The 18,837-nt window shown below is 41.8% G+C and overlaps 1 protein-coding gene across 1 annotated transcript in view; it reads right to left on the bottom strand.

Annotated features, from left to right (window-relative positions):
- LOC146972957 (uncharacterized) overlaps positions 1-18,837 on the bottom strand; it is an 82,546-nt gene that overhangs the window by 25,466 nt on the left and 38,243 nt on the right. Inside the window, exons 7-11 of the mRNA XM_085799061.1 lie at positions 9,653-9,832; positions 8,060-8,140; positions 6,191-6,303; positions 3,634-3,692; positions 2,666-2,755 (exon numbers count right to left, since the gene is read on the bottom strand). Of these exons, the coding sequence (XP_085655187.1) occupies positions 2,666-2,755; positions 3,634-3,692; positions 6,191-6,303; positions 8,060-8,140; positions 9,653-9,832 (523 nt within the window). The remainder of the gene's footprint in view (positions 1-2,665; positions 2,756-3,633; positions 3,693-6,190; positions 6,304-8,059; positions 8,141-9,652; positions 9,833-18,837) is intronic.

The raw sequence follows: 18,837 nt of genomic DNA, 5'->3' as shown, positions 1-18,837 counted from the left end.
ACATGGTCTCTCTGTCTCTCAGACAGTGTCCACACTCTGACCTGTGCTGTGATGCTGCTCTGCTCCGCCGTTCTAAAAACAGCTTGCACCGACAATTAAAGGTAACAAACCTACTGCTATGACTATAGGGATTAATATGGCAATGGGGGAATTCGCCAAAATGTTGAACTATCCCTTTAAGTCAATTTAATCTAAACACAATGAGGGGAATTCGTTGCAACGTGGCATCGTCTCTTCAGTGTTCTCAGGAAAATAATTCATATTTTCAGTTATAAATATTCTATAGTCACTGTCAGAGTCAGAGCTGCTGCCCACACACACACACACACACACACACACACACACACACACACACACACACACACACAGTAAGAGAGATGATGATGATGATGATGATGGAGGTGAAGAGGTGACGCAGATTCATGGTGATCGCTCGGAGGCTGAGATGGAAAAACTGAGACAGAAACAAAAGGAGTGGGAGAACGACACACACACACACACACACACACACACACACACACAGACAGACACACACACACACAGACACACACACACACACACACACATACAAAGAAACACACACACTTGTTCAGCAGCCCGAGGTCATGAGAAGTGAAATTATAATGCATCGCTCTCTCTTCTCTTTCTCTTGACGGTCTGAAAATCACAAGCCAAGGATCCCAGTGTGTGTGTGTGTGTGTGTGTGTGTGTGTGTGTGTGTATATGTGTGTGTGTAAGTGTGTGTGTCTGTGTGTGTGTAGGGGAGCGCCGGGTCGATTGATACACAGCGATTTCCTCGAAAACCACACAAGCTTGAGCCGTCAGATTTCGTCACTACCTTCAGCACTCAACACCGACCAATCCTGGGAAAGCTTGTGAAATGACGTCACGCCATTCAAAAGTTATTAGCGCAAACCGGTTTTTGACTACGGAAAGTAAAATGTTACGTGCGGTAGTTTTTTTTGTGATCAAAAGTTGTATTGTGTGTTTCATGCAATAATAATAATGTGACCTAACAACAGATGAAGTCGTACATAAACAGGTCCTAATGTATGCAATGTTATAGGACGAATCTCCTTGTTGTTTCCAACTACTTCCTGGTAGAAAACCAGCATGAGAACAATAGTGATGGACGAGAGTTTCACTATATTTATCTAATTGTTCATGTTACTATATCACCGTTTAGACTAATCTGATGTTTGTAAAGTTTATAAAACCAATGATCGGACAAACATTACTATTTACGTGTGCACATTTTTGTAATTAGTCATAGTTATCAGAGATTAGCCGGGCTATCGGTTAGCTACCTGTTTAACTTTAATAACTCAGTGACTCAATAAACGCTCCATGAAAAAATATTTTCTCCAGCGGATATCTGAGTTCTAACATGACTGAGCTAACTGGAGTAGTTTCATGTGGTGTCCCACAACGGGAGGGTTTTAACAGCTGACGTCCTGCTGGTAGCTTAGCTACCGCCGTTAGCTTAGCTGCCGTTAGCTTAGCTACTGCTGTTAGCTTAGCTACCACTGTTAGCTTAGCTACCGTTAGCTTAGCTACCGTTAGCTGTCCCTGTCAGCTGAGCCACTGATGCTTTCTAGACACTGTGATTCCCCCAAACTGAATAAATACAACACATAGCAACACAAAACACACACACAGAAATAGTAATGTTTCTTCAATCATTTCAGATTTGTCTAAACGGTGATAGGGCGTGAAAAATATGATATATAGCTAAACTCTCGTTCGTTACTATTGATCTCATTCAAATTACAGCTGGTTTTCTACCCGGAAGTAGAATGTAAACAACAAGGAGATTCGGTCTATAGTTTTGAAGTTTAGAGGCAAAACAGGTTGAAGTGTCAGTAGTCGCTGCAGCTGTTTCAAATGTCCCTCACGCCTCCGTGCGTAGTGACTGTGGTCACATTGCGCGATCAATATCTGTATATAAATCACCGTATTAATACCCTATTGTTCTACAATGAACAACAACCGATTTGAATGAACAACATATTTTTAATAAACACCACATATTTTTAATGAACAAAACGTGTTTATGACATGAATCAACAGATATTCAGCAAAGTGAGGGGAAAATGCCGAGGGTAAAATGACAATATGTTCAACTGTGTCTCCATAAACATGACTTAGGACAGGGAAATAAGTCAATGAAATGAAAATGCAGTCATCCAACAACTCGTACAAAAGAAGAAAGGCGAGTTTAATCGAAATGCGGATCTTGACAATTACGCACAGGACAAAAATATTTATTTGACCTATTTATATTGTGAGAAATGATGTGACATTTTGGCAATAACGAGTACACTAGTATGTTGTCTGATATGCTGCATAAAAACGAGAGTAATGACAGTAGTTTCTGTTTAAAACGCTGTTTCAACCGTCCCTCCTCTGTGTCCCAACGACCCGCATAGGTGGGACGTTTGAGACACATGTCAATTTATGTTCAAAGTTATAAAACAGCGCGATCATCCAACATATGTGTTAAATTACACTTGTAACTAAGAGAATACACATGTGAGTTGTTGATCACATGATAAAAATGTTTGTGTACATAACGTCATCTTTGAAAAAGACGTTTAAATGAAAAGTGTATCAATCGACCCGGCGCTCCCCTAAGTGTGTGTAAGTGTGTGTGTGTGTGTGTTACCTTCAGCAGATCTTTGGGGAAGTCTTTCCCGTCGTTGAGACCTTCCAGGTTGGAGATGAACTGACTGCAGGACATCCTCTTCCCCACGTTCTACACACACACACACACACACACACACACACACACGAGTCAAACACCTGAGACGGTCAGAGGGGGGCGGGGCTACAGACTAGACGGGATGTACCCAAAAAGTGAAAGTAAGGAGCATTTATGGGTACAAGTCGGGAACCGGCCTACTTTACATATTTCAAGGCTGCTGAATCCAAAAAAACTGGTACCCAAGCAAAATTGTGAGTTTTTGACCTTCTAATTTGCATATCAAAATGGCCACCAAATTGCCTATCTTGCTCAGTCGTTGGACCATTTTCCCCAAGTTTTTTTGTAAGTAGGCAATCAAAGATGAGGAAATTAAGTTTCTAGGTCTATGGTCTAGGGTCAGAGCAAGGATATAGTGTAGGCTCACTGCTTTTTTAATGTATACATGTCATATGTATACATATGTCATATCAACAGGGAAAATTTCAGAGTAACATTTATTGAATATTTATATCCACTTTAAAAATGACACATAAATGCTTAATTCCACCTTAGAAGTTATACATCTGCATGTATATGCATAAAAAAAGCAGTGAGCCTACACTATATCCTTGCTCTGACCGTTGGCTATCGATCTAGAAACTTAATTTCCTCATCTTGATTGCCTACTTACAAAAAAAACTAGGGGGAAATGGTCCAATGACTGAGCAAGATGGGCTTTGGTGGCCATTTTGATATGCAAATTAGAAGGTCAAAAACTCACAATTTCTCTTGGGTACCGTTTTTTTTGGACTCAGCACCCTTGAAATATGTAAGGTAGGCCGGTTCCCGACTTGTACCCAGAAATGCTCCTTACCTCTTATAGAAGGCCTTTTTTATGAAATCCTTCTAGACTACTACAGCTACAGCTACAACCGTTCAGTCAGACTCACGTTTCCATGGAGATCCGTGTTCAGCAGCATCACAGCACAGGTCAGAGTGTGGACACTGTCTGAGAGACAGAGAGAGACCATGTTAAAATACATCCCATAATATTTAAATATATTGAATATCACAGACAGATTAACAGTCAGACAGGTGAGCAGGTATCTTCAGTGTCCCCTAATGTCCTACTTTTTTACATCAAGGATCATGTACGTTCAAATTACGGCCACTGGCGTGAATTTATGGAAAACTTTTAGTGAAATTTCTGGGGAAAAAACAAAAAAAGTAAAAAAAAAAATTCTAGAACAAAATTGTAAAATTTCTCTTTAAAAAAGTTCTATATCTAAATCTTCAAAAAACAAACATACAACGTTTTACAATTTTTAGAAAAAAGTGGAAAATGTGTCAAAAAGTTTACAAATTCTAGAAAACACTGGACAAAGGTACGTTCAAATCAGGGCCATTGGCGGGAATTTCTGGAAATTTTTTTGTGAAATTTCTGGGGGGAAAAACTGGTAACATTTCTCCCCAAAAAAGTTTTTAAAAAAATTCTATAATTTCTTTTTTTAATTTCTCTAAAAAAAAGTTTAAAATATCTAAAAACAAAACAAAAGTCTAGAAAAAAGTGGTAAAATGTCTCAAAGAAGTTTACAAATTCTAGAAAAAAGTGGTAAAAAATTTCTCCCTAAAAAGTTTAAAAATGTCAAGAAAAAAGTGGTAAAAATTTCTCCCTAAAAGGTTTTACAATTTTTTTAGAAAAAAGTGGTAAAATGTCGCAATTTTTTTTTAGAAATTCTAGAAAAAATGATAAAATTCTGAGAAAACAGTGGTACATTTTTTCTGAAAAAAGTCATTGTTATTCATCTAGCCCCTGTTTTTTTTATTTATTTCCTCTGCCTATCTGTGCCTTTTTCTTTTCTTTCTTTGTATACTGTAAAATAACTGAACATTTAAATAAAGAATCACAATATATCACATAATAGGGGAGACCGGGGTTGGTTGGCACACTTTTCACTCTTTGCCATAGCACTCTGGCATCATTTATGTGAGAATATTCAAAGCAGCATTAAATGAAAGGTTAAGGTGTCAGCTTTAACTAAACACATTTCAATGTCCACAGTTATATTCTAAAATCTATTTATTTATGAATAAAATCATACTGCGCACTTGTGCCAACCAGCCCCGACACGGGGTTGGTTGTAAAAATGTAAAAATGAAATGGATGAAGCAACCAATATAATAATAAATTGGAAATTTAATTCTAATATATTCAAATTTAAGACGATAGCATGTATATGCACAGAACATTAAACAGTAAATGATTCAAGCTTTTTTTTTTTTTTAAGAGAAAATATTCAATGAATATATAATTTATTCCTAAATATAGCATATCACCTCTTTGTATTTTTATTTCTTTCCATCTCACTGTGTTTTAGATTTGCTGTGTGGGGTGGATGTAGATTATTTACATTAAAGCAGAAGTAAGTGATATTTTTGTGTTAATATAAGTCTTAAATAGTTGTATCTTCCGACAGCAATCACTTCTATAGAGTGTTTGGTCTGAAACACGGGTCTGTCAGTCACTCTGCTCTGCTCTGAGCCCAGGAGAAAACTTTTATCGTATCCTACAGTTTTTATCCAATGAGGAGAGAGAACAGCATGCAGGGCTGTGTGTGCAGCCAAGGGACGCCGTGAATGTGGTGACGTAGGGACGAGGACTGTTATGGTGCGTTCAAGGAAACTCATATTTTTCCGACCGTGAAGTGGTACCAGTTCGATCTGGTACCAGTTCACCGGTCAGAAGTTACGAGTGGCCGTTATAGTGACTTTCACAGGTAAAACAGGTCGGAGAAACACGAGTGGGTTGCCTGGAACGCTACAAAGTCGTAAGTCGTGACTTGAAGCTGTAATTTACGATTTCAAAAGCCTGCCTGGAACGCAGCATTAGCCAAAACGACCGGACCACTTACTTCTGCTTTAAGGCCTATATAGAATCACTGGAATTACAGTATTGGCATATGTAGGCTTTGTGGCCCATTTCACTGCATAAGTCATGTGCCCATTTCTTGCACTCAGTGCACTGAATTGTATGAAATTATGTTTAATCACATTTAATATATGTATACTGCATTTTGGGGTTGGTTTGTGTGTGCCAACCAACCCCGACCAAAACAAACCCACTTTTGTGAATATATGATGTTGCCCAGGTAACATCACTCATCAAAGACTTTCAAGTTTCATATCAAATTGAAGCCGACTCCTATCTCTACAAACTGGAAGTAACACATTTCCAATATCTTTATCCAAAGCAATTTTATAACACTTTAAGTGCAGGGGGCAATTTTTTACTGATATTTTGCCCTCAGCAAAAAAGTGAGTGAGTTTCAGATGTTTTAACAAACTAGATAAGTGCAGCTCAAACAGATGATCATTTTACTTATGGAATATTACAGACAGGTGGACAGGTAGAGACAGGTAAAGACAGACAGACAGACAGACAGACAGACAGACAGACAGACAGACAGACAGACAGACAGACAGGTGTAGACAGGTGAAGACAGGTACCATCGTTGTCCAGACTGTCCGGGTTGCTCTGTCTGTATCTCCTGGAGAAGTGAGCCAGGACTCTCTCTCTCTCCTGAGTTTCTCCCATCAGAGCAAACTGACTCAGGAACGCTCTGGAAGCACGCCGTGACATCATCAGTGACATCATCAGTGACATCATCAACTCATCATCAACTCATCACACAAGACTAATAACTGGTTATAACTGGTATTAATAAAGTTTATTAAGTCTATTAATAAGTCTATTACCAATGGAGGAAGAGGAGGAGGAGGATGAAGAAGAAGAGGAGGAGGAGGAAGAGGAGGAGGAGGATGAAGAAGAAGAGGAGGAGGAGGAAGAGGAGGAGGAGGAAGAGGATGAAGAGGAGGAGGAGAAGGAGGATGAAGAGGAGGAGGAGGAAGAAGAGGATGAGGAAGAAGAAGAGGAGGAAGAGGAGGAGGAGGAGGAAGAGAAGGAGGAGGATGAAGAGGAGAAAGAGGAGGAGGAGGAAGAGGAAGAGGAAGTGGAGGAAGAAGAGGAGGAAGAGGAGGAGGAGGAGGAAGAGAAGGAGGAGGATGAAGAGGAGAAAGAGGAGGAGGAGGAAGAGGAAGAGGAAGTGGAGGAAGAGGAGGAGGAAGAAGAGGAGGAGGAGGAAGAGGAGGATGAGGAAGAAGAAGAGGAGGAAGAGGAGGAGGAGAAGGAGGATGAAGAGGAGGAGGAGGAGGAGGAAGAAGAGGAAGAAGAAGAGGAGGAAGAGGAGGAGGAGGAGGATGAAGAGGAGAAAGAGGAGGAGGAGGAAGAGGAAGAGGAGGAGGAGGAAGAGGAAGAAGAGGAGGAGGAGGAAGAGGAGGAGGAAGAAGAAGAAGAGGAGGAAGAAGAGGAGGAGGAGGAAGAGGAGGATGAAGAGAAGGAGGAGGAGGAAGAGGAGGATGAAGAGGAAGAAGAGGAGGATGAAGAGGAAGAGCAGGAGGAGGAGGAAGAGGAGGATGAAGAGGAAGAAGAGGAGGATGAAGAAGAAGAGGAGGAGGAGGAGGAAGAGGAGGAGGAAGAGGAGGAAGAGGAGGAGGAAGAAGAAGAGGAGGAGGAGGAGGAGGAAGAGGAGGAGGAAGAGGAGGATGAAGAGGAGTAGGAAGAAGAGGATGAAGAGCAGGATGAAGAGGAGGATGAAGAAGAAGAGGAGGAGGAAGAGGAGGAGGAGGAGGAAGAGGAGGATGAAGAGGAGGAAGAGGAGGAGGAAGAGGAGGAGGAGGAGGAAGAGGAGGATGAAGAGGAGGAAGAGGAGGAGGAAGAGGAGGATGAAGAGGAAGAGGAGGAGAAGAAGAGGAGGAGGAGGAAGAGGAGGAAGAGGAGGAGGATGAAGAAGAGGAGGATGAAGAGGAGGAGGAAGAGGAGGAAGAGGAGGAAGAGGAGGAGGATGAAGAAGAGGAGGATGAAGAAGAAGAGGATGAAGAAGAAGAAGAGGAGGAGGAGGAGGAGGAGGAGGAAGAAGAGGAGGAGGAGGAGGAAGAAGAGGAGGAGGAAGAGGAGGAGGAGGAGGAGGAGGAAGAGGAGGAAGAAGAGGAGGAAGAGGAGGAAGAAGAGGAGGAGGAAGAGGAGGAGGGAGAGGAAGAGGAGGAGGAGGAGGAGGATGAAGAGGAAGAGGAGGAGGAGGAGGATGAAGAGGAGGAAGAGGAGGAGGATGAAGAGGAGGAGGAGGAGGAGGAGGATGAAGAGGAAGAAGAGGAGGAGGAAGAGGATGATGAGGATGAGGAGGAGGATGAAGAGGAGGAGGAAGAGGAGGATGAGGAGGAGGATGAAGAGGAGGATGAGGAGGAGGATGAGGAGGAGGAAGAAGAGGAGGAGGAAGAGGAAGAGGAGGATGAAGAGGAGGATGAAGAGCAGCAGCTGACCTCAGAGCCTGGTCGATGCTCAGTCCTGTGAAGTTAAAGTGACTCAGATATTCCTCGGCGACCATCTGGCTGAACTCGTTGCTACGGAGACAGAGACAGGAAGTGTTAAGGAGGACGTAGGGAGGGGGAGGGGGGGAAGGGGGCGTGGTCAACGGGTCTGTGATGTCACAACGTGTCATGGCGGCGGCGGCAGCGGCCACAATCAAGGACATAAGAAATAAAAAAGCTGCCATAAATAAAATAAAGTGAAAAAAAAAATAAAAAATTGAAGCCAGGAGGTTGGCTTTCAGGGCGCCGCCATCTTTGATTTTTGGAGCCAGAAGAAACAAACAAAAAAAAAGGCTCACTTCTTTTCTTTTTTTTTTAAGTACAAAAATAAACAATACTGGCATTTTTCATAGTGCATATACATATATAAGTGTCAAGGGAATGCCACATGAACATCATTCAACATTAGTGCAGGTTAACTCACAATAGGAACATACACATTAGTGCTTCAATAGAATACATTCAGAGCAGTTGAAATAAAATTAAAATTAAAATAAACATCTCAAAATAAATAGTCAAAAATAAATTAAATATAAAATAGAATAAACATTGATTTCATAAGGGGGATTCAAATCAATTTTAGTTATTCATTTCAGTGGGAAAATTCTTTAAATTATCATTTAGTTTCTGTGCCTTTATTTCTGTTACAAGTTTTAGTGATTTCATGTTCAATTTAAATTCATTCATGAAGACAATAAAAGTCTCACTTCTTTTTTTTTCTTCTTTTTTTTCAATCAAACTTTATTAACATAAACAAACATGACATTATACAAGCGGAAACAACAGTGAAGTTTTTTTTATTTATTTTATTTTTTCTCTTCTCTTCTATTTGATATGTGTTTGTTTTGTTTTTTACTCACTTATCTTAACTTTTGTTTATTTAAAGGGATAGTTCAACATTTTGGCAAATTGGCCCATTGCCATAATCGCTATAGTCATAGCAGTAGGTTCATTACCTTTAATTGTAGGTGTAAGCTATTTTCAGTACGGCGGAGCGCAGCAGCTGGCTGCTCAGAGCTACGCCGTTTTCGAGGTAAATACAGGGTAAATACGGAGACTGCTTGCTGAAAAACTGTCCCTGAACACAACGCGCATCAGCGGTTTTGTATGAATTTACCTCGAAAACGGCTCCGTTTCGTATCGTTCCGTCATTATCTCATAGCGTGGTGGTTGTGCAGGTCACAACTTGTCTACAAAAGCGCTGTGGAGTTTTGGGATTTTGTATTTGATGAGTTTAATGAGGGAAACCAAGAAATTCCCTTAGCCTCCATAGCGTAGCTCTGAGCAGCTCACGGCTCTGCTCCGCCGTTCTAAAAACAGCTTGCACCGACAATTAAAGGTAATGAACCTATTGCTATGACTATAGCAATTATGGCAATGGGCCAATTTGCCAAAATGTTGAACTATCCCTTTAATGTTATTCTTAATTCTTATCTCTGAAACATGATGTCTGCTCTTGTTACATTGTGGACAGATATAATATTTGCCTGACTAGTTTGTAAATGCATTTGTTTAAAATAATAAAAAAATATAAAAAAGTCTCACTTCTTGCCCAGGTGTCGCGCCACGTCCGACTTCCTGAAGCCGTCGAGGCCGTAGAGCCGCTTGGCCAATCGGCTCGCAGCCTGCAGGTCGGCCTTCGTCCCGTTGGCCAGCGCCTCCTCGCTGCCGCCGAGCGCCAGGCGCTCCGCCACGTCGGCCTGGGGGCGGCTGCCCGCACGCTCCCTAGCAACACACACACACACACACACAGAGAAACACACACACACACACACACACACACACACACACACACACACACAGAGAGAGAGAGGTCAGAGCTTTCACTTCCTGTTCTGTCTCATAGTTCCCGTTCACGGTTCCTCCTGCTCACACGCGTCTCCATGGCGACCACCAACACAGCCACACCCCCCCCTTATTATTATTATTTGAGAAAACAGCATCAAGAGTTTATAGGAACATTATAAAAAACAAAGTGACAGACATCCAGGACATGATGAAGGTCTAAACTGAACAAAGATGATATAAAGAAGACAATTAAATCAACTAGAGAATGCATTTCCTGAAGGAAATACGGGTGAATGCTGAAAGCTGGAAGCTGAATGAGCTGAATAAATTGTTGAAACTATTAATGCTGAATTAAGTTAAGAAACTGCTGAAGAAATCTTGAAGAGATGAAATAATATATGAAGAATACGAAATGGTTTGAAATGACTTGAATTGTTGAAGATCAGTATGAAGAAATTGAAAGTCTGAAGTCTACTCAGATTTACTTAAAACTGACAGTTTGAAAACATTGTTGAGCCATTACTAATGTAGATTAAACAATATCTGAAGAGTAAAAGTAGAAGATGAAAGATGGAGGATGTATGAAATGGGTGGTAATTACTTGAATTAGTGAAGAATAGTATGAATGAATTGAAAGGTTAAAGTGCACTCAGATTTATTTAAAACTGTTTGAAAACATTTTTTGAACCATTACTAATATAGATGAAACAATATCTGAAGAGTAAAAGTAGAATAATATAGAAGTAGTTACAATCTGTTAAAGGGCAGAATAACTCAAAATAACCACAACATATCTGAATGACATAAAATTAGAAAAAGAGAAAGAGATAAATAATAAGGTAATTTAAAATGACAGACAACTTCACTTTTTTTTGTAATTTGAGTAAAACTGAAGCATTTCTTGTTAGTTTCAACATGTGTCAGAGACTAAAAACTCATTTTCAGTTCAAACTACCAGAGATGAGGAGGCTGGAGGATCCATCCAATAATATAATATACCTACTAACCTTATTATTGAGATTAAAAATAGACAAAGATAATGATTTTCTCATCAAAGTGATGATGAGTTTTAATTTTCTTCACTTTTTTCCCTCAACATCAGCAGTAACTCACTGACTCACTGTTTGTTTCCACGGTAACGGCGTAGCTACACAGGAAGTGCTAACAGCTGAACTGACACAAGCTGTGACAGCGGTGCAGCTCACAACTTGTCCACCAGAGCGTTGTGGAGTTGTTGGATTGTGTATTTGATGAGTTTGATGAGGGAAACCAAGAAATCCCATAATGAGCCTCCGTAGCGTAGCTCTGAGCAGCTCACGGCTCTGCTCCGCCCATCTCAAAACAACATGCACCGATAATTAAAGGGACAACGAGGAGTTTCTATTATGTTATAAAAAAAAGTCTGATATTAATGTGGATGAATCTCCGTTACCACTTGTTAATGGTCCATTTTAGATAAATCTATGGTTTTGTCTCTATGGTTATTTTGTTATTATTAGTGGTGGTGGAAATGCTGGGCGAGCCGACCACACTGCAAAAACTGAAAATCTTTCCAAGAATATTTGTCTTATTTCTTGTCAAAATGTCTCATTTCTAGTCAAAACTAATCTCTTTTCACTTAAAATAAGACTCATCACCTAAAAATGAACTTGTTTTTAGATCATTTTCACTTGTTTCAAACTAATTTTCAATTGAAATAAGTAGAAAAATCTGCCAGTGAAAGCAAGTTTTTTGTGCTTGTAATAAGAAAGAAAAACTTGCTCCACTGTCAGATTTTTCTACTTATTTCAATTGAAAATTAGTTTGAAACAAGTGAAAATGATCTAAAAACAAGTTCATTTTTAGGTGATGAGTCTTATTTTAAGTGAAAAGAGATTAGTTTTGACTAGAAATTAGACATTTTGACAAGAAATAAGACAAATATTATTGGTAAGATATAAGAGTTTTTGCAGTGTGTGGTCTGTTCCAGATGTTGTGATCTGTTCCAGATGTTCCAGATGTTTCAGCTGTTGTGATCTGTTCCAGATGTTGGTCTGTTCCAGATGTTGTGATCTGTTCCAGATGTTGGTCTGTTCCAGCTGTTGTGATCTGTTCCAGATGTTTCAGCTGTTGTGATCTGTTCCAGATGTTGTGATCTGTTCCAGATGTTTCAGCTGTTGTGATCTGTTCCAGATGTTCCAGCTGTTGTGATCTGTTCCAGATGTTCCAGCTGTTGTGATCTGTTCCAGATGTTGGTCTGTTCCAGCTGTTGTGATCTGTTCCAGATGTTGCAGGTTGTAAACAGTCGTGTTCTCAGTCTCAGCTTCTGCCTCGTCACTGACTCAGTCTATTTATAACCCCCCCTGCCCCCCCCCCTTAGCCCCCCCCCCTCAGGGATCAATACACAGCGCCGAGCCGCGCGCCAGGAGGAAGATATTAAACGTAACGCACCTCTCCGTCGCTCCGTCCTCCATCGCTGCTCTGGTTCAAACACTCAGCTCAGCTCACACAGAGGAAATGAGGTCACTTCCTCTCAGCAACACACACTTCCCCTCAGAGCTCCACACACACACACACACACACACACACACACACACACACCATCACACACCACCACCACCACCACCACACACATACACACACCATCACACACACACACACACACCATCACACACAACCACAGACCAGGTGCTGCTTACAGGTGACTCATCACCAGGTAACGTCTCAGAGTCTCAACACTCTCTCAGGTTTCTGTAGTTTACTCTTTGTTAACAGCTGCTGTTTGTTGTCCTTTGCATTATTTATAATCAATCAATCAATCAATCAATCAATCAATCAATCAATCAATCAATCAATCAATCAATCAATCAATCAATCAATCAGTGATCAGAAGCGTGCTGCATACTACTGTGCATAGTAGTGGTAGAACCAAACATCCTCTATATTCTATCAAGATGTCCAGGGGCATCATGGCACAACTGAATGTGAATGTGCTATCGCGCGCGCGAAATTCTTTTGTGGATGCCGAAAAGTTGGTCAAAAAACTTATTCCACCGCTCCATGTATTGATTTTTCGACGCTTCTTTGTAAACAAATGCACATGGCCAGGCGGAAGGCAATCCACCACTTTATTTTCCCATGATCCATTGCGTCATACCACAACAGAAGTCGGTTTTCAACTTCCGTTCCACTCCGTAGTAGCATTCTAGCGAGCGGCTAACTGGTAGCGTTAGCCACCGGTGTAGGTACCAAATGTGGGGGCTCCGGGCTGCCAAAACCGTTTGGACTAAATCTGATGTTTGTTAAGTCTAGAAAATGAATTATTGAACAAACTTTACTATTTCTGTGTGCACGTTTTTGTCATTAGTCATGGTTATCGTAGTTGTTAGCTTAGCTGCTGCTGACAGCTAACAGCAGCAGCAAAGCTAACATCAGGACGTCAGCTGTTAAAACCCTCCCGTTGTGGGACACGACATGAAACTACTCCAGTTAGCTCAGTCATGTTGGAACTCAGATATCTGCTGGAAAAAATATTTTTTTCATGGGCCGTTTATTGAGTTATTTAACTCATTGAGTGCCAACCACGTAATTTCTCGTTTTTCGTTCCCATGCGTTGAGTGCCAAAAACGAGATTTTTCGTTTTTTGCTTTTTTTTTTAATTATGAAACTAGACACTTTAATACACATTATATGTAAATTTGGGGACTCTACGATGAGGAGAACTGAAATAGATGACGATCAAAGTCACATGACAGCTCATGATCTGGAAGTTTTCATCATAACTCGGCTTTTGCAAACGGAGTTCTGCATGTGGATGCAGCAGCTGCTCTGCTCTCACCCGCGAGGCTGCAGCAGCTGGGAGCTGAACCAGGAAGCTCTCAGCCGACAGTCCCGCCCGGTCTTCATCTGGAGCAACACCGTGTCCTCCCCAAAGTCCCCCCGCGGTAAAATCTGATGGTCTCTGGGCCAAAGCAGACCGGCACCGACCCGTACCACAGAAGGACCGCGACCACCGGTGGGACCGATGTTCCCGAGCCGCTGTGGCCGACAGACCCTCACGTTCCGCGGTGAGAGGCTGTGACACGGCACGGTGCGTCTGTGTTATTGTTGTTTAGTGGCGCCCCCCCCGCCCCCGATGGTGGTTTTGTGAATAGAACAACAATTGTTGTATATATTTATCTTATACGAGCCCTTTGATCCAGAAATGCGAGTGTCAGAAGAGCGACAGACACAAACAGAGCAGCTTTCATAAAAGACGCTCTATCTCCTTTTCTAGAAAAAAAGGAGGGATTTTGGTGAAACCCAGCCATGTTTAGCTTGACTTTTCTCAGGAACGGAGGCACGTAGAAACAAACGGTTTGTGGCCCTTTGAAGCATAAAGTTAAACCTTTCAATTGAGCTACAGTATGTGTTGGTGGCAATAATATAGAATACACTATGGCTCTACATAAAAAGTCAAAAATGTTCTAAATTGCCGGTACACTTGACTAAAACTTTGGAAAGGAGCGTGGCACTCAATGAGTTAAGACACTGCTAACGGCTAACAGCTAGCGGTTAGCCCAGCTAATCTAAAATGTTTGTTCAACAATTAGTTTTATAGCTTGTTTTCAGTCACGTGGTTATGATGACGCGAAGGGGGCAGGGCGATGTCAGATGGAGGGCAGGAAGTGGAGAGCGGTGCCTGAAAATAATGGAAAGCGAGTACTCCGAAGCTTTTGGTCGAGCCTGCACGTAGCAGGTATCACCAAAAATTAGAGAAATATATCGGATACGATCCATACAACCTTAAATCGGGAGAAAGGAAGCAGTGAAACACACCGCCTCGACCAGAGCGATTGATATAACAGAGTGGCGACACTCCCATAGGACTCCCATAGAAATACCGAGTAATTTTAAGTCATAAAGTGGTAATAATCTTTGCCATGTACAGTAACCATGTCGATTTAACAAAATAAAATTTATTAGACTGATCGGTTCATTGTAAAACATTTATTCATTTACGTAAATGTGGTGATTTCAGTCCGTAGCCCAGAAGCAGCCCTGCTCACTTTTCATTCAAACAAACTAATGCCACTGCCACAGTTAAATTTCATCAATGAGACCAACATTAATCTCTTCAAAATAATTTAACCAGCCAGCGGTAAACCTCTAAAAGCGTGCGGATACGTTACTTGGCTCGTTTCCTCCTCCGGGAGGAGGACGGTCGGCCCCGGCAGATCAGCTCGGTAGAGCGGCTGCTGCTGCTGTGACGACCGTTACCATGGTCCCCGGTTGGGGCTCACACAGACTCTGCACTTCTCCCAAAACAGACATCGGAGCAAATTCCCCAGCGTTATAAACTGACCACAGACTCTGGATTAAACGGTGACGTGTTAACAGCGCTAAAGCCACAATTAAAACAGTTTTTAGCAGCTTTCCTGGCTGTAAACTGCATGCTAATTTCTGTTAGCCCGTCTATGGTGTTTTACATATACGTTAGCATTAAGCTAGCGGGCTTTATATGCTTAGTTGTGACACTAGCTGTGTGTGTTTTGAACGTTGTTTCAAACTATGTGGGTTTGGCTGAACATCGTTGATGCTTAAATATATATTGCTGCTTAATATATTGCGTTACTCCTCTTTCTATGTGCCATTTTTACTGTAGAACAGGCTAGGACACCGTTTGTTTACTATGGTCACTTCCGTCCCTCCCACACACCGTTTTACGGTCAGTTGTTGAAATTTGAGTCCTTTATGTCTTACTACCTTAGGAACTCTCAAGTAACTTTTTTGATTTTCCCGGTTTGACCGTTTTGAACATCCGTAGACAGCGCAGACCGTAGGCATTTTCCTATTGTTTTCCTGCGGGCAAAACACTTCCTGCCCTCCATCTGCAGTCGTGACGTTCCACGTGACGTCATCTGAAAACCACCTATAGACATCAGAGTAGTCACAACGGTGATGTGAAAATGTGACATAGCTATAGCTAAACCTCGTCCGTATTGTTCTAATTAAAATTACGTGATGATTATAAATGAAGTCATCACGGCCAGTGTCTATCAACAATATAGTAACAGTGACAGCAGTGGAATCGAGTGTCATGGCGACACCCAGCATCATTCTCCAGAAAGTGGTGGATAGCAAAACAGCAGAAAGTGACTGTACTTGCATAGTTCCTCTTTGATTAAACATTTGAAATGCCTAGTTTAATGTTACACTGCTCTCACATTTCCATCAAAGGTAGGCTACAGCTTCCCTTCCCAAGCACAAACTGATGAAAACAAGGTGCGCGTGTGTGCGTCAGGGCGGAAGAGACCACATCTATCAAAAAGGAGGGGGGGTTGTGATTTTTGGAAAAAGGCAATGATGTCTTTTTGAGATGGACTATGACATTATTTGTAATACATTTCACTCAATATGACCACTGATCAAAGCTAGATGGTAAAATAATAAGTATGGTAAAGTAAGTAAAACAAAATTGGTAAAAAAAAATACAATTTCATCCCTCAAATCTGTGTCTCACTACAAGCTGCTCCAATGATATGAAATGGTTCAGCTTCACTTCCTGTCTCCTAAAGTGGGCGTGGCCACCGGTCTCCTAAAGTGGGCGTGGTCACGGGGGTCACCTAAAGTGGGCGTGGTCACCAGTCTCCTAAAGTGGGCGTGGTCACGGGGGTCACCTAAAGTGGGCGTGGTCACCTGTCTCCTAAAGTGGGCGTGGTCACCGGTCTCCTAAAGTGGGCGTGGTCACCGGTCTCCTAAAGTGGGCGTGATCACCGGTCTCCTAAAGTGGGCGTGGCCATGGTCTCCTAAAGTGGGCGTGGTCACCGGTCTCCTAAAGTGGGCGTGGTCACCGGTCTCCTTAAAGGGGGCGTGGTCACCTGTCTCCTAAAGTGGGCGTGGCCACCGTTCCCTCCGCCTCCTGTTGTGAACGTGTGTGTGTGTTTATAAAAGTTGTCGTTAGAGGAGAGTGAGATGTTTATATTTTCTTATGATAACATTAAATATTCACACAGCTAACAGTCGTATTTATTTAACATGCCGAACGTTAGTTAGCGCGGGCGTTCATTAACGTTAGTTGACGTTACCATGGAGATCTGTGCTGCTGTGTGCAGTAGCCCACTGCTGAGGCTGTAGTAGTCATAGATATATATAAGAAGACTAGATGACTCACCCGCCGCTGCTGCCCAATGACAAAGCGTAGCCAGTACGGCGGCCATCTTGGTAAGGTCAACTCTCTCCCTCAGAGCATTAAGCCTCTGCTGCATGTTCTGCTATAATGACCATAACTTGCTCAGTTTTTGTCCCATTTCAAAACGGTTTGATTTTTTATGAACGTCTATGCAGTTATGATGCTGCATACTTAGAATCACGGATCATTTTAATCATGTATTTTCTTTTGTAAAAGTAACATTATAGTGACATTATGCAAATAGTTAAAGTAATAGCTACATACTGATTTATTTTTCACAGAGTTATGAATCGTTTTTTTTAGTGCAGATGACTGGATCACCTAGTATCTACTGCACTGTAACTGCAGCCAGAGTCAGAGACAGTTGCCCGTTCAAATATGGCCGACTGTGAGCTACGCCTGCCTGTAGTCCCATCTACCCCCTTGGTAGTACTTCCTGGTGGCGGACGTCCGCTTCCTGTCCACTTCCTGTCCGTCTCATTCATCAGGACTGAAATAACTCAGATCAACAGGACGTCAGGAAGTCTTTGTTTGTTTTTACCCAGCAGCCACTGGGGCAGCTCCACCTCTGACCTCTGACCTCTGATCCAGATCCTCCAGACTCTGGGGGGTCAGACCTGAACCTGAATCATCAACTCTGATGAACTTGTTTCATTTTAAACAACTTGAACTCTTCAGTGTTTCCTCCTTAAACAACAACAACAACAACATGATCCTGGTTCTGATCGTCCAATCAGAGCGCTCTGTCTGTCACCACAGTAGTTGCGTTTCCATCCACCTTTTTTTATTCGCATTTTCAAAAATTGCGAATAAATACTTGAATGGAAACGCCAGAAATTTGAAAAAAGGCAGTAAATGCGCATAAAAGTTTTTACGCTTTGGGGGGGGGTGGATTTGTCAGCGTATCGATTAAATGAAAATGCGACTTTTTGTTATGGAAACAGATGATGTGAATTGAGGCAGAGTTTGTGGGTGAAGCTGCTGGACTTCACCCAGCGACGCCCCGGTGTCCCAGCTCTCCTCTCTGCACCGCAACACAAACGCGCTCCGTAACCCGTAATCTTTTGTTCATGACGGTTAAGACTACACAAACACACGCCGTAACATCGTGTATGTTATGTAACGTTATCCACCGCTCCATTTATTGATTTTTCTCCAGCTTCGTTGTCAACAGATGCACATGGGCGAGAGGAGCGTCACCAGAACAGACTGTCACAGTTCTACTGTCTCTCTGTGTAAATATCTCATGTTACAACATGAAAACCTGCAGCTTATATTCAAGTTTTACTGTTCCTAAGGTGAGAACAGAAATGGGGAAGAAAGCTTTTAGATTCTCTGCTCCGAGTTCAAGGAACAGTTTGCAGTCAGAGCTCAAACTCCAAAGTCTGGTATCTCTGAATGTATTCAAGTCCATGATGAATTCCATCACATCAAGGCTTCAGGAGTGCAAATGTTTTAATTGAGTGCAAATGTTTGACTAATCTTGTAAATTATTTTCACTAATTTTAAAAATTCAATTTTGTTTTATGTTTTTAATTAATGTGACTATGTGTTGAAACTATGTGCTGTCATTCTTGGCCAGGTCTCTCTTGCAAAAGAGATCTTGGATCTCAATGGGACAAACCTGGTTAAATAAAGGTTAGAATAATAAATGCGGCCTATATGTACAGTATTTTCTTTTAAAATGTAGCTGGTTATACAGGTGCGTCTATAGTCCGTAAAGTACGTAAATTGTCCATGATGTTGAGTGTCAACTGTTGGATACATTCACGCTCTCTTATGACGTAATCTC

This window comes from Trachurus japonicus, chromosome 15 (genome assembly GCF_045865225.1).
Source record: "Trachurus japonicus isolate A0001 chromosome 15, Traja_1.0".
Classification (NCBI taxonomy): Eukaryota; Metazoa; Chordata; class Actinopteri; order Carangiformes; family Carangidae; genus Trachurus; species Trachurus japonicus.
The sequence above is the reverse complement of the archived record's forward strand: the minus strand, read 5'-3'. Positions and strand labels throughout refer to the sequence as shown.